The sequence below is a fragment of the Trachemys scripta genome, chromosome 8, assembly GCF_013100865.1.
Source record: "Trachemys scripta elegans isolate TJP31775 chromosome 8, CAS_Tse_1.0, whole genome shotgun sequence".
Taxonomy (NCBI): domain Eukaryota; kingdom Metazoa; phylum Chordata; order Testudines; family Emydidae; genus Trachemys; species Trachemys scripta.
In genome coordinates, this window is record NC_048305.1 from 75075261 (window position 1) to 75089887 (window position 14627).

At 41.1% G+C, this 14627-nt stretch overlaps 2 protein-coding genes across 9 annotated transcripts in view; one reads left to right on the plus strand and one right to left on the minus strand.

Moving 5' to 3' along the window:
- BCAR3 (BCAR3 adaptor protein, NSP family member) overlaps window positions 1–7781 on the plus strand; it is a 179071-nt gene extending 171290 nt beyond the window's left edge. For 2 of the 4 annotated variants that reach the window (XM_034779727.1, XM_034779728.1), the window contains exons 8-12: window positions 1649–1764; window positions 2713–2884; window positions 4194–4305; window positions 5244–5456; window positions 7167–7780. In XM_034779727.1, the coding sequence (XP_034635618.1) occupies window positions 1649–1764; window positions 2713–2884; window positions 4194–4305; window positions 5244–5456; window positions 7167–7345 (792 nt within the window). In that variant the 3' untranslated portion in view covers window positions 7346–7780. Of the gene's footprint in view, window positions 1–1648; window positions 1765–2712; window positions 2885–4193; window positions 4306–5243; window positions 5457–7166 lie in introns of all 4 variants that reach the window. The other 2 variants (XM_034779730.1, XM_034779729.1) reach the window with 2 other exon arrangements.
- Window positions 7782–10976: 3195 nt separating this feature from the next.
- Window positions 10977–14627, minus strand: part of FNBP1L (formin binding protein 1 like) — a 97017-nt gene continuing 93366 nt past the window's right edge. For 4 of the 5 annotated variants that reach the window (XM_034778398.1, XM_034778396.1, XM_034778399.1 and 1 more), the window contains one exon: window positions 10977–14527. In XM_034778398.1, coding sequence (XP_034634289.1) covers window positions 14349–14527 — 179 coding nt within the window. In that variant the 3' untranslated portion in view covers window positions 10977–14348. The remainder of the gene's footprint in view (window positions 14528–14627) is intronic. The other variant, XM_034778397.1, reaches the window with a different exon arrangement.

Sequence of the window (14627 nt, forward strand, 5' to 3'; positions counted from 1 at the left end):
GACCTCTGCTTCCATAATGGAACATTAAAAAGATCTTTAACAAATGTGGCTGGAGATGCTTCTTTCTGATGGCTACATTGTGCTTCATTTAGTTTGACCCTTTCAAAGTGCCTATGGGTTCTCTTTCAATCTTGCTTATTCCCCCTGATCCTGTGACCATCAGACTAATTTAGATGCAACCTGAAATGATAACCTGTTCTCTGCCTGTGCTGCTGGGATTGAATGATTGTCATCTGTTTGGAATTGGTTATATACTATTGGTAGCACAGAATTCTAAAGTATTACAACAGATTTGCATACAAACAGGGCCACATTAAAGCCTGCACACTATAGATTTGTGTGTAGGACCCAAGCTCCTGAAGTCTGATTACATCAGAATCTCAGCTTTCATTTAAAAAATAAAGTTTGTAGCCCTCAGAATTGTAAAGGAACACTCAAACATTTACCAGGTGTAACTGAGGTAGTGATGTCTGCTTGTCTGCAGAAAGCCTGGAACAATAGCTGTGAGAGGAGAAACTGTCCCATTCAGATCAATGGGCTGTTAACTCCCAGACCTAGTGCTTTGGTGGCACACACTAACTCCACTCAAGTAGGGAACTATGTATGGCAGGAGGAGATGAGCAGTGGGTCTGATCCATTCACCCGAGAAGATTAACCCTGGCCTTTCCATGAGGCCCTGTGCCAACACTCCTGTCTCTCTGGGAGGGAATCGTCCAGGGGGGCAAAGCCACTGGGTACCCAGTGTCATGGTGTGCCTAGGGCTCCATATTGCCTTAATCCAGTCCTTCAGACAGAGGATGGCACTTAGATGCTATGGTGATAGAAAGGCAGATTAGATTACAAATTTGTCAGCATATGAACATTAAAACAATACTCATTAGATAATATGAACATTATTAAGATTAATAGCGATTAGTAGTTCTTATAGATGTAGCAAATTGAAAATAATCATTATGTATATGAAAGGCAAAGGACTAATGCAGTGGAGAGAGAAAATAGAGGGCTTTTTTGTATGAATTACTGTCAGACACAGAGCACTCACATAGTCCTTTCCAAATTCAGAATGCTTTGTGTACATTAATTCATCCTCACAACAGCCCTGTGCAGTGAAGAAACAGCACTGTTACAGTATTTTGCAGATGAGGAAAGTGAGGCAAAGAGGTTAAGTATCTTGGCCACAGTGCATTAGTGTCAAAGCAAAGATCAAGCCATGAGACCACTCCGTGCTTTTGTTGGATGTGTGGGGAGCTGCTTTTGGTAGAGTGCTTGATCAGATCTGTTGTGGGTTTGACACAAGCCCTACAGCTCTCTTCTCTGGAAGAAAATCTCCTTATGATGCTGCTTGTTTTCTGTTATTGTTTTTTAAAAACCAGATCAAAGAACTAGTCCTTATTTCTTGGCCATAATTCTTATTTGTTTTCATATACTTGACTCACTAAAGGAAAGCATTTCTAAGTTCTGCACAAAACCTCCTTGTGTGTAATGTACTCAGCATGTTTCTGTTTAATGGGGATATTTTTAAATGGCTTTATATTAGTGTTCTAGCTGTACAGCGAGTTAGAGTAACACTACGAATGAATCAAACTCCTCCTTTCCTTAAATAAGTCAACTTCCTGGATCAGTGTGTGAAAACTTTTGCACTTGACAGGTTGCTAGGATACTAGAGGTCTCTGAAGAGATGAGGAGGAGGATGGGAGTGAGATCAGGTCTGGAGCTCATTACATTGCCCTATGGACACCAACTGCGCTTGGACATAATTGAAAGGTATACATTCTTGTTACATTGTGCTTCACTCCTGGGACACTTGGCTAGAGTCTCAGTCTGTTGTTGGTATTGGTGTGTCTTATATCTCCAGGTAGAAACACCCTCCTTCCCCAATAAACACTTTACAGTATTCTTGTATACTATGTTGAAATCCACTGAGAGGTAATTTATTGGGACACAGAGATATTGTACAGCTTTGTGCTTAGGAGGACTCGTGGAGATCATCAGGCAACTCCATGGAGGGAGTGCTTGGAGGAAAAAAACAGGTATTAAGGGTCTGATTCTGGTAGGGGAACCTGAGCCCGCCCGCCCGCTACTCCAGGTTCCAGCTCTGGGGCCCTCTCTTCAGCAGCCAAGGTCTGCCCTATCCTATTCCTTGCTGCTTTTCCCCTGAGCCTTTTCTAGCTCTCTGGCTCTCCCACTTCCCTGAGTTTACCAGCCCAAACTCCCTCCTCCCAGGGAGTAACTGCAGGCTATTTATCTCTTTGCCCCAACCACGCCTCCCTTTTCCCAGGCAGTGACTACAAAATACTTCCCCTTGCTGCTCTTCGCTCCTGGGCTTAATACAGGCCCCACCTGTTCCTGTCCAGCTGAGCCTCTTCTCATTAATCCCTGCTCCCTGGCTCTTCCTCTAGGTGCGGCTGAAGTGGCTAATTGGCTTACCTAGCCACCTTATCCCTTCAGGCCCTGTGTGGGGTGAACACCCCATCACAGATGTGCAGTAACATAAGGGCAGATCTGTTACCCTGAAGCCTCCAATGCATAGTCGGTCTATATCACATAAGCGTACTATTGTCACTGAGCTCCATGTAACAGCAGCATTGTCAGTAACATCCATTTAATCCTGCCTAGGGACGTTAAGGGCTTTTAAGTATTGCCTTTGTTATTTGATCACATCCCATCATTTCACTAGTTTACTCTAGACATCGCTGACTTGCTTCTCTCTAGACACAACACCATGGCAATCGGAATAGCTGTGGATATTTTGGGCTGCACAGGAAACTTAGAAGAGAGGGCTGCGACGTTAAACAGGATCATCCAGGTAGCAGTGGAACTGAAGGACTGCCTGGGGGATTTGTACGCATTCTCCGCTGTCATGAAAGCACTTGAAATGCCACAGGTAAAATAATGTTCCCTTTATGGTATTCAAAGAGTTTCATTTTTGTTAGTTAATTTTTTTCAACATTTTAAAGCCCTTAGACAAGTGCTTAGAGATGACAGGAATGGGCATTATAGAATGCCCATCCCCATGTAGACAGACAGATGGTCATCAGAGCTAAGATATGTTTAGCCATTATGAACTTACAATACTTTTAATCGTAACAATCTCATTCCCTTCAATGCCAGCATTAAGAAAAAAACTTTGCTTTATAGAACAAGAGTCTGTTTATTTTAAAGCAAGGCGGGTATGATAGCATCAAGACATTTCTTCTGTACTATTAAAAAAAATTTTGTTATGAAACAAACAACTATTTTTTGCAGTTACAGAAATTTGCCTCTTTTGAATATATCTTTATTATGCTCTTTGGTGAAAGCTTTTTTTATGATCCTGCAGGGTATAGATGACCTTTTGAGATTAACACTTTGATGAGAGAATGTTGAGCAACCAGCAGTAGAAAAGAGAAATGCTAAATTCCAAAAGAATGGATGTTATCTGAATTCAGCTAGTAACATTTATCTAAACAAAATTCTCCACTCACACATGCCAGTTGGGAGACAGTTCTCATATCTAATCCTTGAATAACAGCTTTAGAAACACGGAGTACTTAGAATAGCTGGTCTGTAAAAAAAATAAATGTGCATTTTTTGTGTGCAAATGGACATGGTACAGCAATTATTTTTTTGTCAATCCAGTAAAAAAAATTTGACGTTTTGCCCCCCCAGCATTAAAACTACGTTTAGGGCCCTTTTAAAATCATTCATCAGAGAAACGTGCTGTTATTGCATCAGCTATATGTTTGGCTGAAAGTTTACTACTACACAAGGAAAGTGATACAGTAGTTGCAAGGAGAGATTGCCAAATGTGGCACCAGGAATGCTGCTTTAATTTTTGAGTGAGAGGAATTTGTTAGCTGTATCTTGGCCTGTGGTGATTTGAAACTTGTCCTAGATAACCATAAAGGGTCACTTCATGGGAACAGAACATTGGGTTATGGCTTTTTTCCCAAGGAACACACAATTATTTTGCCTAAATACTAGGATGTTTTATTCAGTGGTATTAAGTTGTATCAAGGTATTATTACTTATTAATGTCAGGATCCAGTGGAAGAGGCAAATTGTTGCATAGGCTTAAACAAAAGATGGTATCATATTATTATGATTCAGATCAATCCAAATTAACCCTCTGGTGTCTGCCAGAAGCAGCATAGTTGCTTTACGTAAGAATAGTTGCAAAATGAAAATAGGACTCTCTTCTTCGCATTGAACAGATCGCAAGGTTAGAACAAACATGGATCACTTTACGGCACCACTACACCCAAACTGCCATTACATATGAAAAGCAGTTGAAGCCATTCAGCAAAGCTCTGCATGAAGGAAGAGGTGAGTGTGTAGCATGTAGGAGTGCAGCCAGACTGGCCTTCACCACATTTGTTTTCATGAAGGGAACTGGACTAAGTCCTTTACTGCAAATGACAGATTTTCAGTCTGAATAGCCTTTAGCTTGCTTCCCCTCTCCATTAATGTAATAATGGACATAGACAGAAATTGAGTCAGTTCAGCATAGTCCTACCCTCACTAGTTTGTGAATGCCTTAAACTCCCATAGCACAGAAGAGGCAGGCTGTACGACTGCCTTAGAAAAGCCCGGTGAGCATAGTAGATCAGTACAGAAGGGGCATTTCACTCATTTTGGTGGCTGTGTCATCATGCACTGAAGTGACACTGCATCATTGTGTGTGACGGAACACAGCACAGGGATGAATAAATCAGAGGAGTCCACATCTGCAAGTAAGTCCATAGCCAGCCAAACAAGAGTGTATGTGTGCACGTGTGCAGAACATCCCTTGTGCTCCCAGCATCTCCCCTCCCCACACCCACTATGGAGTGCGAGAAGGGCAGGGGAACTGACAAGGCCCTTCTGCTTCACCAAGATTCTGATTAGTAGAAAGCAAATCTGTGCAGAGCCTCCCTTTCCCCCTGCAAAGGAGGAAGAGCTGTGGCATAGCAGACTCCTCTGAGGGTATGTCTACATTGCAGTCAGAAGTGACACTGCAGCCTGTGCAGACACACCCAAGCTAGCTCTACAAGCCCACTGCAGACCCAGGATATACATGAGAGCAGCCAGCCTGTTGGAAGCTGGGGGGCAGGGATGAAAAGTGAGGATGCTAATTTGAAGGATTACTAAAGCATATTATGGAAGGGAAAATATTCAAAACAAATCCTACTTGTAACTGGTTTAGGGAAGAATGTTGTACTATAATTCGCTTGTAAATGAGCAGGATTTAAGATTGTTGAGTGGCTGTGTTGCATCTCTTCCAGAGACCATCTGTGCTCCACAAAACAATATAACTGTGCCCCTGCTGATGCCCTCGGTTACCTTGATGGAGCGACAGGTTGTCATTTTTGATGGGATGGACCTGTGGGAAAACACTGACCAAAGCTGTGAAATAATGCTCAAGCATTTAGCCACAGCCCGTTTTATAGCACAAAATGCTGACATGTACAGAATGACTGCGGAAAGGATACTGGAAGGTAGGGCCACTGGCAGGAGTAAAATCTTGCTGCGCGTTTTGCCAATACAGTATTTCTCAGAGTGAACAGAATGTGTGAGGTGTGTTGTTAAAGTAATGAAGAGATACTGCATATTCTCCCAAGAGTCCAGGCTCTTATTAGTAACTGAAATAACAGCTTAGAAAATCGGGTACAGGCTTTTTCTACAGCAATTGGCAAATATGAGAAAAGTTAAAATGTAAATAGGACAAAGGCAAATTTCTGGTCAATCTCCCCCCTCAACTGGTTAGTCTGAGGGCATGATGCTACAGCTAGTGTGTGCGACTCTGAGCAGCATGCCTTACAGAAGGAAACATACTGTATGAAAAGGAGTATTTCCATGTTAAACCTATGGCTCCATGGCTTCTCATTGCCTTTTGTTAGGTTATCAGCCGATGTACTAGCGATTACATTCTCTCTAAAGAAAATCCTCTAAATTCCTTATGTCTGACTCTCCCTTAGCTGAAGTTTTGTCACTAGCTCATACCCTCCTAACCCATCTTCTGTATGAACTCTTGTTATACAGAACTGTGAATATTTTTGAGGTCTCCACTTAAGTCGACTAGGAATTGCTGCAAGAAATACATTCTTCTCTCCCTCACAAGGCTGAGATTCTCCTTAATAAAAGTCTCTTCCAGGCCACAGTAGCAGAATACACTCTATAGGCTAGCTCTAGTTAAACAGTCATTTTGTATGCTGTATTTATCCAGTTAGCAGCATGGTGATACAATTGTACTATACGCTCTTTTGCTAAGCACATTTATCTTTTAAGTCAGAGCCATTGTGACCTTTTAAGTAAATATGCACATATTCATCTGCTAAGAAGCTAAGAGGACTCTCAACGTATGTTGATAAGGAGCTGAGGACCATTTACAGCCATTCATATAATCAAAGATCGGTCAAGGTGGCTTAGTACATGGATAGAAGACCTGCAAGGGAAGCAGGTGGTTCACTATGTGGTATTCTACCTTCTGACTCAGGAAGCAAAGACCCAGCATGGTTTTCAGGGATTCTGTACTTCTGGAAGTACCATAAAACTGAAAACCTTGTTATTAAAGACCCCATAGAACTTTTCAAAATAAGTATCCATTAACGATGACCAATATTAATCACACTAAACAGCTGGTGCAGGGAAATTAAAAATATTGATATTATAAAGTTATTGCAGGCAAATATATACTCTCAGAGAGCTCTACATTTTTCAGGAGTTGCCACTATACCATCTCATCTTCATCTAACAGTCTTTATCGATTTTTAAGGCCAGAAGGGACCATTATGATCTCCTAGTCTGACCTTTTATGCAATACCAAGAGCCAAAGTTTTCCTTGGTTCTCAGTATATCCTATGCCAATGATCTTTAATTAAACCAGAGTCATCTACGTGTCCCCACAGCATGGCCTATGGAAGTGTTTTTTAGTATTTACCCAGCTTTTTAATATCTCCAAATATTTATTTGGGAGATAAAGCCAATGGTATAAAAAGAACCCAACATTTTAGCATAGATGTACTTTTGGAAAAGTACAATAAACTTAGAACCCACCCCCCCATCGCCAAGTAAAAGCTGATTTGATAGTTAGACAAGGTGGGTGAGGTATTATCTTTTATTGGACCAATTTCAAGAGAGACAAGTTTTTGAGCCACTGAGTTCTTCAGGTCATACACAGTTATGCATTTTCTGTTTTCCTCATTTAGGTTTTCAGCCAGATGATGAGATGAGTGAGATCTTCAAGACAGAATTTCAAATGAGATTGTTATGGGGCAGCAAAGGAGCACAAGTTAATCAGAGAGAGAGATACGAGAAATTCAACCAGATTTTAACTGCACTCTCCCGAAAATTAGAACCTCCTCCAGTGAAACAGGTAGAGCAATGAAATATCAAATGGACCCTTAAGATATGATTACTTCAAGTTTGCCATTTAATTTAATTAAAAGAAATTGCCAATTTGTCACTGTACAAGCCTTTAGCATTCACCGGATCTTTAGGACTTGTAAATTGCACAATGCACATTTATGAATTGTTTAAAAACTACTGATTTCTAAATAAATTTATTTATTAATATGTAACCATGTCAATTTAATAATTTCTTGAACAGTCAAATTTAAAATAGTCTGCATAATGTATTCTTGTGATTTACAAAAATGTCTATTGATGTCTACTAGTCATTACTATTGGTGTTTTACTTAATGTTATCAGTAATGAAACAGTGTACTGTAAATAAAAAATGCTAGGTATTTTAGAAAATATCAGTTGTATGATATTCCTTACATGAATATGAACCTGTACATAGCTGTGAATTAAAATATCTTTATGTGAAATATTATACAGTGGATCATTGTACACTATAATCACAGGAAATAAGGTGATTTTATACTGCCCGGGGAGGGGGCTAGATTGTAGTGGAACTGGTGGGGTAGAAAATTAACTAGTTGATTAGGGTACAGTTTGAAATATTCTTTCACCAATGTACACAAAACCCATGAGCTGATACCATTTGTCTCCCAGGAAATTAGTATTTAGAAGTTACTCTGGACTTTGTAATGCACAAGTTACTATTCAAGAGTGTTCTGGTCTGTTGTTCAGGCTCCAATACAAACTATGCCATGTGCGTTGGAAATGGGGGGAGGGAACCCCAAACAAGGGGATGAGAAGAACAAATAGCTAAGCAATCAAGATGTCTTCAACCTCACCATCAGCTAGAGGTTTGCACCTGTATCTCAGGTCTTCTCTAGCAAAAAGGAGGAAACAGAGGTTAGTAAGTAGTAGCTAGATTAATGTATCAATCTTTGCTCTATAGAATTAAGAGGAATTGTATAATCCGACGGCACTCTAAGTGTGGTGGGGTTGGAAGTTCATGTCTTTGAGGAACTAGTCATGGGAATAAGCTCACCTGTAATAAGCCATCAACATTGGATGGTATTTTATGAAATAGTGGAGATTGCAGCCACAGCTGCACCTATGTTGAAAGCTAATGAGTTTTATCAATTAAAAAAAGCTAAGAAAAATCTTAGATGAGGCTTCTGAGTAAGCCCTTTCTAAGAGTAATATAACTCTGCCATATTTTATAGCAATATCTATAATGGTCAAATGAAAGCTTCCACAAGAGATACTATCTCTAGTGCTTTAGGATTATTTCAGGAAGTTCAAATAGTAGATAAAAATGACAGTCTAATTTAATTTACTTGGATTTTCATAAGGATCCCTGTAAGAGATTAAGAAAAATAAATAATCACAGTCTCAGTGACAAAGTCATGATGCTGATTAAAATCTCTTACACTGAAGTAGAAATGTCTCTGCCCATTGAAGTGTGGAGTTGCTGTTTGGTTATTTCTCAGTGACACAAATCCCTGCTCTCAAGTTAGCTAGGAGATCTTATTACTGTTGCCTGTAGTTAAGTATGCAAATCCCCAAATAATTGGGGGGAAGGAGAGGAGTCCACATGGGGACTAAACGTCCATGTATTAATTAGGCAGGAGTCACCCCTGTGCTGCTCCAGAGCCACATTTAATGTAGTTTTGGACCTTGCGCTCTGTGGAGGAGAGGGCCTGGTTGTGACTCCTAGAAGCCCACTACTTGGCACACTAACTTGCTTTCTGAAGCAAGTGGAGACAGTTAATGACCTTTTTGGCATTTTAGAAGTCTGGCTTTTGGTCCTATCATTTAAGGAAACAATGTGATAATGAATTACTGTAGTGTGAGGGAGGCATTAATATGATTATGGTAGATTGTTTAATTGTGGATGGCTAGCTAGAAGAAGTGCATTAATGTCTCAATGAGTGTAAAAACTTGAAAATCCCTCCTGGAGATGGGGAGAAGAAAAACACACACACAGATTTTAATCTGGCCCATCAAATGGCAAACTCATATTTTAATCAGTTGGGAGGGCTTGATATGGCCACATTTAAAAAAAGGTGGAACAAGCTTATGGTCAAGACAGGTTTGATATTGGCACCATAACCTCTGTTTCTTGTGATATGTAACTTTCAAATACAAATTGTTTTATTTATATAACTATAGCCACAATAAACATGTTCAGAGGCTATAGATTATATATATATATTTCAGCAACTCAGAGCCAAAGTCTGCCACTTTTGTTCCTCATGCCACAAATAGGCCTAATGAAGTCACTGCAACTACTTGCAACATAGACCACTCTATGTACGTAAGGGTGATAGAATGTGGCCCTCTAGTAGGGTGACCAGACATCCCGATTTTATCGGGACTGTCTCGATGTTTGCTTGTTTGTCCAGTGTCCCGCCCTACCTTCGGTCAGGACGCGAATTGTCCCGATATTTTGCCTCTGCTCCGGCGCACAGGGGGACCGCGTGCCCCTCCTTCCCCCATTGGATCCCTCCCCAAATCCCCACCCTGTCCCGTCTCTTCCCCGAGCACGCTGCATTCCTCCTCCTCCCCCTTCCCTCCCAGGCTTGCGCTGATCAGCTGGATGGAGGCGCAAGCGCTGGAGGGAGCGGAGGAGGTGGTGAGGACAGGGAAATTGGGAGGTCAAAGCTGCTGTGCGCCTAGGTGAGGGCCCATGACGCAAGGCAGAGTGAGCTATGGGGGCGCGGAGGGCCAGCGAGGCGGTAGTGGCAGCAGCCACGTCGCAGGCGCTGGTTCCCCCAGAGACTCAGAAATTCACCCAGGTGCTCAGCAAGCCGGGCACGGCGGCCGAGCGTCTCTGAGGGGGTGCTGGGCTCCATGTTCATGGTAAGAGCCCGGCCAGGAAGGGACTGCAGATACTAACCCCCCTCCACCACCCAGCTCTGGTTGGGCAGCTGCGGGGACAGTGCCCGTCTCTTCCTGCACAGGGGGCCAGGGCACATTCCCGCTGGGGTGAGTGGGAGCCGATCGCCTCCCCTGCCACTAGGGAGCTCTCTCCGCCCGGCCCCGGGGCCTGATGCTGCCGCTGAGCTCCCCACATCAATAGGGCTCCGACGCCCGCGGCGGGAGGGAGCCACCGGGCTGTCACAGCGCGGCGCGCCTCCTGTTAGGCCACGGCTCTCTGGCCGAGGCTGTGTTGTTGGTGCAGCCCGGCGGAGAGCTCCCTGTGTGGATTGGGGGCATGGTGGGGCTCTCCGCTGGCACAGCACTGGGAGTTGCTGCCACGCTCCCCAGTGCGGCTGCAAACTTCCATCCAGTCACAGCGCGTTTCCGTAGCGCTGTGCGTTGCGTGGAAGTCTGTGGGTGTGTCTGAAGAATTGGTACAAAAGGAGGTGCGATGGCACTTTGTGTGCCCTCCTCACCACGGTAATGCGTGTGCGGGGTCGTTCCTCTTTATCTCTTTTCTGAAATCTTCCTAACTCTGGAATTAGACCCAAATGTATCACGGAGGGGTGGGGTGGGGCATGGACCTCCGGCGGCTTTTTTTTTTTGCCCCGCCCTCCCACGTCCTGATATTTCACCTGTGTGATCTGGTCACACTACCCTCTAGTAACATATCAGTATAAAAAATGTGATAGATGTACAGGGATGGTTTTGTAACAGAAGACAAAAAGGAAGCTATCTTGACCATGAAAAGTTTTTATTCCATTAAAATATTCTCAACAGAGAACACTATTTTTAAACAAAGCATTTAACATTTAAGAAATCAACATGTGCACAAAAAGGTTAAAAATTACTGGAAAATGTAAGATTAAGACAATTCATGTTCAAAAGTTCAGAATGAGTTAGAACTAGCTGTGCAAGTACAAATTTCCCCCCTATATTTAATAACCCTCATACAGGTTGCACTATCCCTCGTGAAAGCAATTTGCCTCCAAAGGAAGCAAATTCTGCTTTTCGAAAAACAAACAGTAGCATGAAAAGAACAGTTAGTTCTTTACCAGGAAGTGTTACCAGTGACCTGTGAGGCTTCTAGCCAAGGAAACCAAAGGCTTCTTAGCCAAAAAATCAGCTCACATTTCCACCTCTTCTCTAACTTTAAAATAAAAAAGCACTGTTTTTTTTTTTAAAAAAAACTACATTATGTAGTTTGTCAGTATTGAGTAATGTCACCTTATATAAATAACCCTGTATACAATATCCAAAAATCTAAACAAGTTTAATAGCCCCCAAATGCAATACACAGCTGTGTAATAGTGGTATACATAAAGGAATACACTTCCACACAAGAAATCACTCAGATTTAGTATTACTGGTAGTACAATTTCTAACAACACTGAATTTTCATTTAAAAAAAAAGAAGGAAGCCAGCACTGCTGTGTCCAAGTATTGCTTCAAACCCTGTGAAAGAGACAATATTATCTCGTTCCCCAAACAGCAAGTGGCTGGGCTTATGAAGCTTTAAATGATACAAATCTCCCTCCCTCTACCTCCCCTATTCTAGTGTTCACCACTGAATCAGATAAGATTTATTTTATTAATAGAATCACAAATGGGAGAAGAGACACCATAAGCAATAGGGGCACTGCAGACAGCTATATTTACACGTATAAACATATCCAAATGTCAATTGTTTACAAGTAAAAGTGCACATAGATCATTACAAAGTATCACTCAAATTTCAACTGGTCCATACAATGAAGCATCACCTAAAAACAGACAACCACTGGAGCCTCAGAACCCCAAATTAAAAAACAATAAAAGAGTTTCCATAAATTTTTTTAGCTGTCTTTAGTTTCAATGCATAAAATTTATGATGCACCATGTATTATGTTAAGGTAAAGCTCTAGAAAACAAACACCTACCCTGGCTACCTCAGCAGCTGCTGCACTTTGGAAAGAGTTACAGGCGGTCATACTGAGCTGAGACTCAAAGCCCTTTGTGGGATACTGTAGTGGTAGGATTGGCAATCAACAGATTTAGGCACTCTCTAGTTTTAAGGCAGCATTTGAATGGCAAGCAGTTGACTTCTGAAAACAGTCATTTGTCTTGTTGTGATGAATCTCTTTGTTGTTATGCCAGGTTTTCAGTGCTCACAATAGGTTACTGAAGTGCTGAAGATGAACCACAGTTCTTGGAGATCCTGTGACTGCATCAGGGGCTAGAGCTGAGATATAGTCTTTTCCCCAAATCAACATAAATACATAAAGGTTTACATCAGTTATAATGCCAAGAAAACTGGAATGTAATGATGGTTGCATTGGAATAGTTATAGCAGCATACATGGACACTGGGATGAAAACTTTAGTGCTGGAAATATTTAAACAAAGTGGTTTTGCTACAAATGCAAAATAAAATAAGAAGCAATGGAGATAATAAAGTGTTATGCAGCGGTGCCTGACAATTCTAGACATGCAGGAGGAGGTTAGGGCGAGCATGGAGGTGGCACTGGCAGATGTGGACAAATGACATGGTTCTGATTGCCAATTAAAATGGGGTAGGAAAAGAAGATAGCTGAGACAGCCAAAATGTAATGCAAACTGATGAATAGTTTGTACGTCTTTTAGGACAATGAGACTGAAGTATTTAAAATCTGGTTGCCTTTCTATTCTGCCATAATGGAGTTCTCTTTTGCTTCAGAAATTTAAGAATTTGTAACATATTATGTATGGAAATGCCAAGAATGTTAGTGAATAAATGTATGTCTGCATGCATTCATGCAACTTGCTTTTCCCTCTTTTTGCTGGGCCTCCCAGCCTAATGCCCTCCCCCAAAAGCAGCTGCATGTAACCTCCTTCAACATCTCGCCCATTTTCTCAGAAACCCGCTTCAGGAACCTGCAGTCCAAGAGGAAAAAGAAAAGAACAGAGTTACTGAAAGCCTCTGGAAAACAGAGAAGCCTTCTCAATTCTAATCAGCCACCTTAAATGGCTATAGAGTAGCCGTTCTATTTAATCCCTGAACAATTAACCATATCTGATGGCAAGCAAAAGCCCTTTCAAGCTTATTCGCAACATACATTCCAGTAAGAACAGCTATTTGTCCTGTAATCAAGTAGTGCAATGTACCTTCCTATCCTTTATTATTTAAAATTAGGTGAGGAAAATGGTTGTAGATCTAATATTTGAATTTTAACCTACAAGTGATGAAATGTAAAGCCTCTAGCTATGGTACGAGATCCTTTCACTGGGAATGTAAAACATTTACTAGAACTCAGAAAAAGAGATTAAGAGCTTTTCAAGAATGGAAAGGAACATGGGAATTCAGAAAGACACATTTTATGTTTTAACCATATAGTAACCATCAAAAACATTTCCAAGCTAAAGCAGTATCAAATAGACAATATTCTAGGTTCATAGCCGCTGGCAGGAGAATAAAAGGGTAGGTCCATCATACGGTACTTTATCTTTAATGGACCATCTTGAGTGGATTGTGCTTTTTTACCTTTGAGAACAGGAAAATGTTTTCCTTTTTATGGCATGAAAGCTGCTAATATATTTACAAAGGACAATTATGAACACTTTCAGTAACTGAGCTCAGTCAGTTGTAGAGTGGTTTATTTATTTTTTGTTTTAGAGTTTTAAGTATATGGTAGTTAAAGTTGCTGATGCGGGAACAATAGAGCCTAAAGAGGTTTTCAGAAATTGCAATTTGGAACAGAGGTTATTTTCAAGTACATTGTTGTACAGACAGAAAATTTAAAAAATTACTTTTTGAAGCAAGTGAATATTAAAAATGGATTTTAAAATAGTAGTATAAAAACAAGATGACCTGATCAATGGAGCAGATCCAATGATTTATAAAATGAAAACACTAAAGGACCTCAGAAAGATAAATGCAGAAATAAGGCAAATGTTGCAGAGCAATTTAATTAAATTAAGACATTTTCTTACTTTTAGTACTAATATCTCTGGAAAAAAAAAGTCTCTAGCCAAGCTCACATGGTGAACAACAGACCACACAAATGCCTTCAGATATCCTAACACTTTCTATGAAATTGTGTGATTCAGTATTTTCCCTATGGAATGTAGAGTAGTAAGCTGCCAGCTTAGTTGTTATATATAGGTTACTGCACCTTTACTGTTTTTCTCTAGAGTTACATCTATATATGATGTTGGCACATAGCCTTCCTCTCCATTCTGTCTTCGAGCTCTTGTCCATCCATCTCCTTTGTCTTCCTCGATAACATACAAAACCTCCCCTTCTTTCATTGCCAGAGTGCCTTCATTGTGACCTGGGAAAACAGACAAAAAAAGTCTCACAGCTCAGACACAATTTAAAAGTAAGCTTTACATAAACAGGAAGTACTGATAATCTATGGAAGGGAACATGGG